At 39.7% G+C, this 14138-nt stretch overlaps 2 protein-coding genes across 6 annotated transcripts in view; one reads left to right on the top strand and one right to left on the bottom strand.

Annotated features, from left to right (window-relative positions):
* Positions 1-2496: 2496 nt before the first annotated feature.
* Positions 2497-11285, bottom strand: MBD4 (methyl-CpG binding domain 4, DNA glycosylase). 3 transcript variants are annotated; one of them, XM_087824630.1, is made up of 8 exons: positions 11124-11285; positions 9409-9632; positions 8140-8996; positions 5695-5769; positions 5483-5617; positions 4601-4750; positions 4027-4130; positions 2497-3134 (listed from the first exon to the last, which is right to left on the bottom strand). In XM_087824630.1, the coding sequence occupies exons 1-8, from the start codon at positions 11214-11216 to the stop codon at positions 3057-3059; spliced, it is 1716 nt and encodes a 571-aa protein (XP_087680756.1). In that variant the 5' UTR covers positions 11217-11285; the 3' UTR covers positions 2497-3056. The 3 variants fall into 3 exon arrangements, with proteins under 3 accessions (XP_087680756.1, XP_016065385.2, XP_016065386.2); XM_016209899.2 differs by lacking the exon at positions 11124-11285 and having other exon boundaries at positions 5695-5766; positions 9409-9834; XM_016209900.2 differs by lacking the exon at positions 11124-11285 and having other exon boundaries at positions 9497-9549.
* Positions 11286-11680: 395 nt separating this feature from the next.
* The window catches only part of IFT122 (intraflagellar transport 122), a 65778-nt gene continuing 63320 nt past the window's right edge, over positions 11681-14138 (top strand). For all 3 annotated transcript variants that reach the window (XM_087824978.1, XM_016209897.2, XM_016209896.2), the window contains exon 1: positions 11681-11743. In XM_087824978.1, the coding sequence (XP_087681104.1) occupies positions 11703-11743 (41 nt within the window). In that variant the 5' untranslated portion in view covers positions 11681-11702. The remainder of the gene's footprint in view (positions 11744-14138) is intronic.

Genomic DNA, 14138 nt, shown 5'->3' with positions numbered 1-14138 from the left:
AAAGGCAAGATTTCTTAGTTTGGTCCAGTGGCCCCTGAATGTGGAGTAATAAATCTCTGATTTTCCAGTAAACCATGGGGTCTTCAGCAGGTCTCTCTTTTTCCATCTCAGTGTTCTCACCCAAAGAACAGGTCCTGTTGTAGGAACCCGGGTGAGTCAAGGTCAAATAGAGGCAGCGTTTCTTGGTATGCTTTGCCAGTGCAAAACAGCATGCCACAGTTTAAAATTACAGAATCTGAGAACTGGAGTATTACTAATGAACATTTGAAATGCCCATCAACTAATGAATGGATAAACTAAATGTGGCCTATCCATACAATGGAATATTGTTTAGCCATAAAAAGGAATGAAGTATTGATCCATGCTGCGACAGATGAATCTCGAAGACATTGTGCTAAAAAGCCACACGCAAAAGGCCACATATGATTCAATTTATAAGAAATACCCAGACTAGGCAAATCTATAGACACAGAAAGCAGATTAATAGTTACCAGAGGCCCAGGGTGGTGGGGTATAGGGTTTCTTTTTGGGGTGACGGAAATGTTCTGGAATTTGATGGTTGCACAACTCTGTGAATGTACTAAAAACCATTGAATTGTACACTTTAAAAATGGTTATATGATGAATTTTATGTTGTGAATTTTGTCTAAATTAAAAAATTAAACAAACACTGAGTGCTTATGCTGTGTATTCACCTTTACTGAGAGTCATCTTTGCGACTCTCTCGACAACCTACGGTAGACACTCAGATCATCTCTATGGGCCACATTAATGTAGCACTTTTGTAAGGCTCCATTTAAGTACTTACATGTACTAACTTAATCATCATAGGCCCCACTATCCCATTCTAAAGATTAGGAAACGGGTACAGGGGTCAGGCAATCTCACATGCAGCAAAGGGGAAAAGCCAGGCCTGGCTGTGACACTCCTGATGGAGATTCTAGGGGAGGGAATTTGACAGCAGGCCCTGCCACCCAATGCCCTAAGCTTGGTGAGCTTGACCTACCCTCCAACCGCAGCTGTGGCCCAAGGTTCCAGAGGCCTCTCCATTCTCTTAGCTACAGTATTTGGGCATCTTGTCTCCACACCTTACCCTTTTTGTTCCCTTTAATTGTGCGTGCATTTGTCTCTCCCTGTGAGGGTCTCTATAGAGCCTTTTCATCTTTGTACCCCTCCACAACACACAGCTTTGCCCTTAGTGAATGCTACTTTGATTTTTATTAAATAAAAACGTTATGGGAAGTTATGAAGTGATGTTTGCCTTCGGTGTGTGTGTGTGTGGCCAGTTTTCCTGTTCTCTGGTCAAAATCCACCCCTCTCTAAAAACAAACATGCTCACTAAAATGGAAACAATCAACTAGCCCTGCAGCACACTGCATTCTGATTCTGTTCACACACCACCTTACAACAAAGGTAGTTTCTTTAACAATTTCTTTATTTTTAATTTATTCAATCCATTTATTTTTTTTAAAAAAATATATCTTTATTGATTTCAGAGAGAGGAAAGGAGACAGAGAGAGCTAGAAACATCAATGGGAGTCACTGATCGGCTGCCTGGCTCGCAACCCAGGCATGTGCCTTGACCGGGAATCGAACCCCAATTGCCTGGATCCTAGGTCTACGCTCAACCGATGAGTGGCACCCCGCCAGGCCATTTAATTTTTAATACCTGAAAATGGTGATTGGTCATTGAGACTTGCTAATAGGATTGTTTTGGCTTGTGAGTTCTTTCACAGGCAAATGTTTCAGTATTTGAGCTATAACAGTATAGAACCTGTATTAAAAATGACATAATACTTAAAAGTTCCTGTCCTCCAGCTGGAAGATGAGAGATAGGTAAATGCTTGAGGTTGTGTGTGTTTTTTAACTATCTTTATTGATTTCAGAGAGAGGACGGGAGAGGGAGGGAGAGAGATAGAAATACCAATGATGAGAGTCATTATTGATCAGCTGCCTCTTGCACACCCCCTACAGCACACTGCATTCTGAATCAGCACACAGAATCAGAATGCAGTGTGCTGCAGGGCATGTGCACTGAAATCCAGGCATGTGCCCTGACCAGGAATCGAACCTCGATCTTCTGGATCCTAGGTCAATGTTCAACTGCTGAGCCACACTGGCCAGGCTAAATGCTTGAGTTTTCACAAAGGGATCAAAGTAACATGCATGAGCTAGAAGCTGACAGTACTGAAATGGAGCTGAAGGCAGATATTCAATTAGGTTATCAAATGGATGCTGGGGTCAAACCTCCAATTCCTAAAAGCCAACACATGAAAATCTTAATTTTCTTTGAGGGGTTAGCTTCTTTTAGTAAACATATTTTAAAAATTAATTGCCTGATACCCATTGTACTATCTTTTTACATGTTTGGCTGCAAACTCTTTGATTACTTCTTTTTTAATTGATTTAATTGGTATTAGAGAAAGAGAGGAAGGGGACAGGGGGAGGAAGGGAAGGAGGGAAGGAGGGAGGGAGGGAGGGAGGGAGGGAGGGAGGGAGGGAGGGAGGGAGGGAGAGGGAGAGAGAGATCGATTTGTTGTTCCACTCATCTATCTATGCATTCATCGGCTGATTCTTGTTTGTGCCATGACCCAGGATTGAGCCCACAAGCTTGGCATATCAAGATAACACTTGAACCAGCTGAGCTACCCGGCCAGGGCTCTCTAGATTACTGCTTTGTATAACGATTATATATCTTTATAGAAAGAGAACAGAAAGTTTAATCTTTCCTCAAGTAAGACTGACAGAAATTTGCTTTGTAATATTGATAGTTTAGAAAAATTTTTTCCCCCTTCAAATCACATTTCATTATTGGAAAAGTCATATACATTTTTAGGATTGTTGTCAAATCACAACTTATTTTTTAAAGAAATCTCAAAACATGTTATAGCATGTTCAGTAGCAAAGACCAGTGGCACACACATTAAGAAAACGTAATTAGGTCTCTAGTTGGGTTGATTAAAATCTATACGCCTGGAAAAGTAGTTGGTTGGCTTAATGGAGCTCTGAAGAATCAAAGCGGTGCATAAAAAAACGAGTTTAAAAATTTCACAGTTTTAAGACAGACTTAATTTTTCATGATTTTCCCAAAGCCAGTCATGATATTTATTTAACTTATGGTCTTCAGGGTGCACCTGGAAGAAATTAGGAGACAAAGGCCTTATGTAAGTTAGTCATAAACACGTTTTTTAAATTGACTTTTTAAAGATATGGTGGAAGAACACACATTATGATAATATACCTGGAAATTATAACCTTTAACCTAATGGGATTTACAAATGCTTAAAATTATATCTTACATTAAGGTAATAGTTTACAGTTTATAAAGTACTTTCCAATTTAGTACCGATCTTCAGCAGAACCTGGGGTGTGAAGTAGTGATAACATGACCAAGCATTAATATACCATTTTCCAGTAGGAGGTTATTAACCCTGAGAGTTAAATGAATTGCTCAGGTCACAACAAATGGTGGAGCAGGAATGGGGTTGGCCAGACCTATTAGCTAAATGCTTTAGGGTGGTGAAACACTAAGAGGGCAGTGTACCAGGCTACCTGGCAGTGCCCAACAGCCAGGACACAACCCAACTGCCTATGTGCTAGGCACTCAACAGAATGGGCAGATGAAGTAGAACCCAATTACCACAAAAATAGATTACTAGGAAAAACCCTAGTAAGCATTCCAAGCTCAAACCTGCCTGCTTTCCTGTGGTGTACTTTTGAAGACTAGCAGGATTGTGACAAGAAAACTACATCAGTCTTAGAGACATTACATGAATGGAATGACTGGAATAGGGCCAAGTGACAACTGTTGCAGGTCAGTCGGAAGTCACACCAGGAGTACTTATGGACTTGTGTCTATTGATCCTCTCCCTGCTGCCAATAACCGCATGCCACCCGCTGCCTCAAGCCTGGATTTTGTGACTGTAATAGCATGTGTCCAAGAAACACTTTTACCCATAGTAGTGAACTTATTTTGTCTCAGAGACAAAATGTGCTGGAGACATTCTAGCTGCAAGTGGACCTCACCTGCTTCCACTCATTGATGCAAAAAATTCGGTAGGAGTCATTGCCGTATTTGCCAATCCCATGAAGCTCAATCGGGTATCTCCACTGCTTTGTCAGATATTCATCTGAGAATACAACAGCCCACATATCAGGCCAGCCTCTAGGAAGATACTTTCCCCAAATGTGTGGTGATGAGGGGATAAATGGGAGAACAGAAAGGGAGAGAAAAGAATCTTTACTAAAAACCCTAGTTGTGATTGCTCTTTCTCCTGAGTTCCTGAAGCACCTCTGTCTGAACATCTCATCTGCCACTTTCCATTATTATTTTGTGCAAACTCAAAGAGGTACTGTCTTGAGGGCTTTCTGCTTCATGACTTCTTCCTCTAATTATGCCCACATGACCTGACCCAGTACTGGGCAAAGATTTATTGCCTGTGTTGATGGGAGACTATGGTTTGGGGCAAGTTTTTAAATGCCTTTGGTGCTTGAGGTGAATGACCTCTATTAATGTAGCATTGGTGGACATAAAAGTTTAAGGTGTGGCTTTCTTAAATAGGCACAGTTTATGTTTTCCTTTGGGTATATGGGAAAGTACCTGAGAACTTGATAATGGTTTTTGCTCGAAGTTCGTAGAGACCAATAGGTTTAAGAAGTTCTGACACATCTCTCCAATGTGCGGTTCTTGCTACCTCAGCTGAAGGATACTTCTCCAGAAACTCCCAAAGCACAGGGATTGCCATTTTACCTGGGATGTAAAGATAACTATGTGATTACAAGCCTCCGGATGGGCTAATCAGGTACTTCTTCAACTAGAAATCTCATATAGAGCTTTTTTTTCTTTTATCTTTTTAAGCCATTAATGAGAAGTCATTACCTAAACCAATAACCACTTTCAGAGTAAAAAACCAACACCAATAACCTATTTGGTTCAGTCCAGATTATGCTGTGACCTGGCCCTACGTAATACGGGGGGAAGGGGCCAAAAAAGTAGGTTTACAGTTGTGAGTACAGGAAAGAGTTTATTCTTGTATTATTATTAATTATTGTATTATTTATTTGCATTACAGCTGTAAACCTTTTTCCAACACCTGTATTAGTTTTTAAATAGTCAGATCATCAGATAACTAGTATAAAAGCATACAGAATAGAAGGTGTCAATGACATTAAAGAAAGCATTCAATGAAAAAAAATGCTTTTATACATGACTAATGGTGGAGGGATGTTATATAACTGATTCTCATTGATGACCAAAACTAATCTGGAAGTAGAAAATAAGTGCAAATTTGCTCCTTAGTGCTACAAAGGATAGCCTCATTTTCTCATGGATGAAGAGTTTGAGGGCTGAAAGCGGGGAAGGCCTTTACCGGAGGTCACACATAGACTCAAAATCAAACTTGAACACAGGCTTCCCATCAATTCAGTGCTCTTTCTTATCACACTGTCTCTACTAAGGCACAGATTAAAATAATCCACAAACCTGAGGTCCGATTGAGAAATATAGTCGCTATGAGGAGCTTCCATGGATCGTGAAAAAGTGTTTCTTGGACAAGATTAAAAGGTGACCGAGGAGGTGTCCACTTCTTAAAGGCTTTGCGTCGTGGGGGGCTAAGAGCTGAACAAACACACTGCATCAGAGTTGGGTATCTGAAATAGATTTAAAATCTGATTTTCTGATTGGGAAAAGAATACCTTCTTTGTTATATTTGCTGGAAAAATATAGACTTGTTTTCCTTTTCTCTACTTGCGTCAGTGGGATGGTATCTTCTGAAAAGGAAGAGTAAACATTGGTTATAGAATCTATGGTTTAGCCTAAAGAAATATTCAGGGATGCAAATAATAGTAATAATAATAAAAACTACAATTATAAAACATTAAGTGTATGCCAGGCACTATGCTAAGCACTTTACAAAAATTAACCAGTTTAATCCTACTAATGACCTATGAGCTAAGGGACTTTTTAATCTCCACTCTATAGATATGGAAATTGAGGTAGGAAGAAGTTGAATAACTTGCCCAAGGCTAAGTAAGTATTATTAGAGCTGAAAGTCAAATCCAGGTAGTCTGGCATTTGAGTTCAGGCTTTTAACCACTCTGTTACACTAGTTCTTTATGACTTATGTTCAGAGTTCACAGTTCTGAAAAATTGGAATATGGAATATTTAAAATTATTACATTTGTACAATGTTGTCATTAAAATATTTTTGAGAACATAACATGAAGATTTTCTCACATCATTAATGTTCAGGTGAAAAAAAGCAATATTCTACATATGACCCCAATTTAATTAAAAATAAACAAACAAACAAATAGTGTGTGTGTGTGTGTGTGTGTGTGTGTATACAGAGATTAGAATAAAATAAACCAAAATGGTATAATGGTTGTTTCTGAATGGTAATTTTTCTCCTTTAATTTTCTGTATTTTCCAAAACTTCTGCAGTGAATATTTTTACACTTGCCAAAAAGGGGGGCGGGGGGGTGCGCGGGATATAAACAAAACAGAACCTGCAGAAAAAACCTAAGATCACTATCTACTGGGAAGCTCAGTTAATTTACCAGACTATTTGACCAGCGTTATCAGGCTTCCCATTTCAAAAATCATCACATTTAATACTCCCTTGAACCATATCCTTTAAATTTGAATGTCAGTTAATGATACCTTGTATTTGTATAGCATGAAGCCATCTTTTTCACTTCTCATTTTACTTTACAATAGTCTTGATATGAAAAACAGCACTAGTGAGGGTTCTTACCTCCATTTTACAGATGAAGAAAAAGCCTTAGAAATTAAGTTACCATCCCAAAATGATAGTGGGACTGACTAGAGACTGGGATAAGTATCCAGTCTCCAGATAATTAGTTCAGTGTTTTTTGCCATCTAGTTTAAACAGGTAAAGCCTAGTAGAAAGTAAAAAAGAGAGAAAAAAGGAAACTGAGCTTACTAGCTACCTGATAATTTTTTCTGTGAGTTCCTATAAATAATTATTAACTAGCTTCCTTTATTATTTGGAAACTGGGAAATTTCTACTTAAGCCAATGGTCTTTACTATTCCAATGCACATTAACCTAAGGGTACTTCATCTTACATTGAGAACTAGACTTTACGTATAGGATAAATAGATACTTCCATTGCAATTGCAAAAGGATGTTTTTAATATTTAATTTGACCATTATACTAGCAATAAATTTACATAAGCCTCAAGGATTTAAAGAGCTCAAAGTCTTTAAAGAACAGACTTGAAGAATTCTTATGCAGGTCACAGGTATAGATGGCCACCTTCTATGAAAGGGGAAAATTCTAGGTACAGCAAAGACATAAAATCATGAGTGGGCCTGAGAGCAGGAATCAAGTCTAACCCCCTGCTCCACCAATTTGTCCAGGCTGTCTCCCCACAGGATTTAAGTAAAATTACTATTGTTCTTTAAAGGAGTTATTCATTATACCATAATGGCATAATGAATAACTAATATCAGGGCTGTCAAATGGTCTCCTTTTTATCTCTTATTCACTGAGGTATTATAAAGGCAAAAGTACTCAGTTCTAAACTTTGTATTAAGAACACATTACAAATAATAGATGAACTATGTGAGTAGTTTTGCATTATTTAGAGCTCTAAAACAGTTTAGAGAAGCATTACATTATCATGGATGATAAAAATGACTATGATATATACAAAATTAAATGGGAAGTCACATATCCGTAATAAGTAACAGGAGTGGTGTGAAGAGAAAGCACTGACTATTCTCAACCAGTTTATGTATAAAAGGAGTCTTCCCCAAACCTTTTCCAAGTGAAGTCTTTTCATTTCCCTCAAGCTGTAAGATTAATGGCTGGAAAGGAAAGCACTGTTGAGGAGATTCCCAGCTGCTGCACCAGGGAGAGATGGTAGCAGCTGTTAGTGGCACAATTTTCCTTTGCAGGGGGCATCAAGGCTGTAGCCAGCTGATTCCCTCTGACAAAGGAAGGGGTTTGAAGATCAGTTAGACAAATATAAGATCAATTGGTAGAATGTATCTGATTTTTGGCCCTATTTCTTCATTCTACTCCCTTATCTTTACCGGTTATAGGCATAAAATACAGTATCCCGGAGTATAAACCTCATCACATTTTTAATAGAACTTTAATGTACTAAATACCTTGACATATTTTCACAGCAGTAGAGTCTTTCTCAGTTTGTGAGCAGTTGTTGTCCATTTCAGAGCCACATTTTAAACTGTCAATATGCAAATGTTCCTTCCTTTCCCCAACTTCTACTTTTGTTATTTCCTCAGAGTCTAAAAAGGTATCCTCTCTCTTCTTGTTGTGTTCTGCTTCTTTGGTTGAACATAATTTGTTTATGATGCCAACAGTTGCTTGTTCAACATTGAAATTTGATCGTGAACTCAATGATTTTTCTTTTACAAGTCTCTTTTCTTCATTGGCCACACTGAGGGTCTTGTTGCTTGCTGTGGCATCAGAAATGCAGAAAGTTCTATCAAGCTGACTTTCTTGTACAACAGGTTCACTTTCAACATTTGCCTTATTATGCACAGATTTTCTTTTTCTATTTCTTTGAACAGAATCTGGAAGACTTTTCCAGCACCCTGTTTTAGTTTTCTTAATTTGAATTACTTTCGAAGTAGTCATCTTCCCTCTGGACTTTCTAACCTTTCTGGAGTCAACATCATTAACACCCTCACCTTCTTTCAATAGCAAATGCATGGAAGTGAAGTTAGATAGTTCTTTGCTATTTTGTGATTCCAAACTACCACTTGGCAGAGGAAACACATCTTTTTTCCACCTGCTTCTTGTCCTGAGGTTCCGGTTTGAAATGCTATTTTCACTTTGCAGTTGGGATGTCAGAGCTGCCATGCTGCAGTCTTTATATCTTGACTTGATGCCCCTTTTAGAAAGTACAGTAAAATCAAAATCCTCTGGCTTAAGAGAATTCTCTTCATTTTTGTGAAGATAATTAGCAAGTGAACTTTTGGATCTGAACTTCAGTCCTTGTGGGCTAAAAATGATATTAAAGGAAACACTGAGTAAATAAAAGTGACTTTTAAAAAGAATCGGGCCACATTTCAGATGCTTAATTAATAATTTCCAAATGTTGCCACAAGTATTTGTCATTTAAAATAAAAATAGTGATAAAACTGTATTTTTAAATAATTTCCTCTATGAGGAGGAATATGATACTATAAAATAATTTTACAAATATAACTTAAATGCAACTTTACCATTAAGCATTCACAATAGGAGAAAATGTATGTACTTGTCCCTAAATCACTAGATAAAACTGAAGGAACAGAATACATAATGGTTTTGTGGTTAAAACAGAAAAAAGTCAAGATACCTGCTATGTTTTCCCACTACCTGTTTAGACAAAATTATCTGGCTGCACTGTCTTTACCACCTTGCATGCTCACCTGATAAAATATACATCATATCTTCCTGCTGTTTTTCCAGATAACCTTTGCTTCACAACTCTTTCCCATCCACATGGGACAGACTTACGGCATTCTGTCATTTCAGCATCACCAAACTGAGCAGAAGCAATGGGTTCTTGTACCAGGGGATTACACTCACTGCTGCTTTTTATCACCATTTGTTTTTCATCTTCTACTCTTTCTGATCCCAGAACAAGACTTTCCTTGCTGAAAAAACAAAGTACAAGTGATTAAGTCATTTAACATGGATTTTCTAGTGCTTATTCAATTTTAATCTATGACAGAGCAGGAACCACACAGACTATTTGGATTATGGGAGAGATTAAAATCAATATGGACCAGTCTTATGCTATGGGAATATCTCCCTGCCCTCCAATGTCTTCCTGTTCTCCAACATGGGTTAAAAAGGGTTGAAACTCTCTACACAATGAAAGGCTCAATCTATTTGCTAGAAACTTTTTAAAAATTAATCATTAAATTGGGGCTATTATAAAGACTTCTGGTGACACTGGCATAACTTTAAAAAAATGAACCAAACACTGAGCTCTTAACCTGAGATCAACAGACCTGCTAAAAGGAGTCAGTGAGGAACCCTCCTCTTCCTCAAATAAGTTATGTAAAAATGTTATATATATATATATGTGCAACTTTCTGGGGGAGAGTATCACTTTCATCAGATTACTTACCAAAAGGTAATTTCTGACAGAGAATTTTCAAATTGCTTTCAATCTTGATCCTCATGATAACCTTATGAGGTGGGTTGGACAAGGATTACTCTAATTTTACTGATAAAAGTGAGCAACGGGAAGATTAAGTTACTTGCAGAGCTGATATCAGAACCCAGGTCTACTAAACCTTGGTCTAATATACTTCTCCCCTTGTTCTAAAAACTTTAGTAGATTGTATCCTAATCACTAAATCACAAGTTTCAAAAATTGAATGGGTCTATAAAGATGTCTAACACAAGTTTTCTACAAATAGGGAAACTAAACAACAGCTAGTGACTAACTAAAATTAGGGATCGAGGTCTTCTAACATAATTTGGGGTTATATAATTTTGGGGAGCTTGGTGGATCTTGAGAAATTATATAGTCCACAATTTTATAGATAAGGAAACTGAAACCTGGTAAAGAGCACAAACTTTAAAGTCAACATACTGGGTTCAAATCCCAGCTCTGCCATTCACTAGCTGTGTGTCCAGGAGCAAGTTACTTAACCTCAGTCTCCTTTCCTCATCTGTAAAAAGTAGATAATACCTTTTAAGGTAGGTCTGAGGATTACATTTTCAAAGAAAAGTAGGTAGCTCATCTTAGCTCCAGATCACACATATACAGGTACTCAATACAAGACGGTAGCTTCTTCTGTTACTGATCACAGGACCCATTTGGGGGGCACTGTCGGCTGCTTACCATGACATCTCCAAGGTCCTCCTAGGATCCTCCAACCCAAGCAGCCCTCTCCTTGTACCACCTCCCTGCTCCTCCCAGCTCCCTCGTCATTTTGGGTAAGGAAGTCAGAAGCACCCCAGGGTTGACCCAACCGCAATAGTACTAAGCTCCAGCCTTAACTCCTAGTCACTAACCCTTGAGCATCGAGGTCTCGGTCGACTCTAAGTTAGAAAGGCCCACCCACCTTTTATTCCCCCGCTCCCACTTTACAGATGGTGAAACTGAGGACCAAAAGGGGAGAGTAACTTGCCAGAGATCACAAGGCGGGTCTGGGACTAGGCTCTCACTGGAGGTGACGAAGGGGGCAGCTCCACCGTCCCACAGGCTCGGACTCTCCATCCCAGCCGTGTCCCTCAAGCGGGCTCCGACTGCACCAATGGGCTGACAGGGTGCGACGCCCTAGATGTGGAGGAGAGTAAAATATGAAAACTTATTCGGCTCAGATGCTACGCTGAAACCAAAAGCTGAGGTCAGTAAAAATGGGTTAGACTCCACGGCCACTTTCCAGCCGCCCACTCCGCCGCACCAATTTCCACGGCTCAGCCAATCAGGTCCTTTGTCGAGGAAGACGCACCGCCCTCCTCCCATCCTGACCAATCGCACGCGCCTCAGTTGCGCAGACGCCTGCTAGGCTCTAGTTCCATATTCGCTTTTGCACTTTTCCAGCCCTCCTTTTAAGACATGCGCAGTCGGAACTCTGCTGCGCGCGCGTAGCTCATTGCGCATGTGCGTTGTCAGGGGTAGCTCAGGTAGCCAAAGTGGCTAGCGGAGAGGGCTTGGTGGCTGAGGCGGGGAGGAGGGGCCCGAGGCGTGAGGGAAGGCGCGATGAGGGCCGTGTTGACGTGGAGAGATAAAGCCGAGCAGTGGTGAGGAGCCGGGCAGTCGGGGAGGAGCGGGAGGCCGAGACTTGGAGGGGATGGCGGGAGCCTTTGCGTCAACTCCTGTGGTTGCTAGGGGCAACGGGCCTGCGGCCTAGGCTGAGGGCACTGAATCCCGGGACTGGGCGACTGCGAGGTCGCTCTCCCACCCATTTGCAGGCGGAGAAACTGAACCCCGGAGAGGGGGCAAAGGGATGTACAACGCGTGAGGTAGTGGCCTGTCGAGGTGGTTTTACATATTACATAGTCACAATCTGGTCTTGTCGCTCCCTTACTCACATTCCGCCCTGGGCTCCTTTTACATCCACGATAATGTTTCTTCAACTTAAGACTTTTTGCCATATCCACATATTGCCCATACCCTTATTTACTTGACTTTTTTTCTAAATTGTCTCACTTATTTTCGCCTCAGTATGCTTTTATGTTTTATGTAAAAAATATATTTTATATATAAAAGCATATTCTATATGCCTCATAGCTCCGTATTTAAAAATCAGTATCACTTACTGTAATAAGATAACTGTAAAACCTAAAGCAAGGAGCCCTAGCCGGGTTGCTCAGTTGGTTGGAGCGTGGTCCAGTACACCAGAAGGGTTGAGGAATCAATCCCCAGTCAGGGCACATACCTAGGTTTCCGGTTGATCTCGGGTCGAGGTGCTTACGGGAGGCAACCCATCGATGTTTCTCTCCCCCCCCCTCTAAAATCAATAAAAAGCATACCCTCTGGTGAGGATTTAAAAAACAACAACCTTACAGCAAGGAGAAGCAGAACTGTTAGTAAGTTGTAGCTAGATACTGTTGCTATGGAGCCTTTAAGGCTGAGGTGGGATGTCTCTAGAACTGGAGATTTAACAAGTATGGTCAGAGAGGTGCTTGAGATGAGTAGCATAGAATGGAGACGTTCTCCTATGCTCAATTAGAAGGTTTGAAAGAATGAAAAGAGAATGACATCCTCACCTTATGATTCAATGTTATTTAATGTCCTATTCCATTTTTATCACCTAAATTCATCACAGCCCTCTGAGGTAGGTACTGTGTTTACCTCTATTTTGCATATGAGGAAGCTAAAGCACAGAGAGAGTATATGACTTGCCAAGGCTACACAGTGAGTTAAGTGCTGGAACCAGCTTTCAAGCTCAGGTCTTCCTCATTCCAAAGCTAATGCCTTTAGCCACTACATTAATTTTTCTTTGTGTTACTGAGGCTGCAAACTCAAATGCCTGCAGGAGTCAGGAAGACAATATCAATGGGAGATGTTTGTGTGCATCTAAAACACAAGGAATTATCTGTTTTCCCTGAGTATTAGTCTATTCTATAACCCACTTTTCGTGAAACACATAGCTTATCGTTTCTGTTTTTAATAGAGATTTGAGTTTTAAAAAATTCCTTTTTACTTTTCTCTTAACTCTGTTATAAAAGTGCCCACAGCACAAGATGATAATAACTGGCAACTGAACATTTGGCTTTGATGCCAGAGAGTAATAAGGAGTGGCAAAGAGTGTGGCAAACTGGAGAGCTCATGCTCTGCCTAAAAGGGGCAGCTGCTGCTCAGATCCTGCCAAATACTGTCCTGCAGGAATTGGCCTAGTTTGCTCAGATCTTCCTTTTTTCTGGGTTTTTATGCAAAATGTCCTAATTTTTAAAAGTTGGAATTTAATCTTAAAAACAACAACAAAAAACACATGTGGGCCAAATAAAACATTTGCTGGCCAAATACAGCCTGATTTGCTCCCAGTTTTCAACCTCTGGCATAGAATTTTGATCATTCCTCTTGTGGTACTTAGAATTTGTCTAGTGCAGTGATTTTCAACCAGTGTGCCATGGCAAGCACACCGGTTTACCACAAGAATTTTTAAAACATGTAATACCTGACTAATCAGGGGCACTTACCTCTTTTCCCTTAGATTGTCAAATAAAAAAATGACAACAGCCAACAAAATAATAGCCATCTAGTGTGAATGACTTTTTTTTTTTTTTTTGGTCAGATTGGCAAAAAATATATTTTTTGGAGTGCCACAGAATTTTAGTAATTAGTTTATGTGTGCCATGAGATGAAAAAGGTTGAAAGTCGCTGGTCTAGTGTAAGAGCTTTTTGTGATTCTATTTATCTCAGAGGTCTATAAAACCCTTAAAGACAACAGCTATGTTTTATTCATTTCCAAATTATTCCAGAGCCAAGTCAAATAAATCAGTGGTTGTTGCGACTATTTGGTGAATAGATGGATAGATATAATAATGAATGTGTGAGTGAATGAATGATGAATGAAGATTGGTTATTTAGTTTTTGGCCCATTACAGGTTTGAAATAACCTATTAGAGTATGGGTTGTAGGGGTTCTGTAGATCAGCAATCCTGATAACAGCTACATATGCCAGCTGATGGT

Source organism: Miniopterus natalensis, chromosome 15 (genome assembly GCF_054644295.1).
Source record: "Miniopterus natalensis isolate mMinNat1 chromosome 15, mMinNat1.hap1, whole genome shotgun sequence".
NCBI lineage: Eukaryota > Metazoa > Chordata > Mammalia > Chiroptera > Miniopteridae > Miniopterus > Miniopterus natalensis.
Note: the sequence above shows the minus strand (reverse complement) of the source record. Positions and strands in the feature narration are given on the sequence as shown.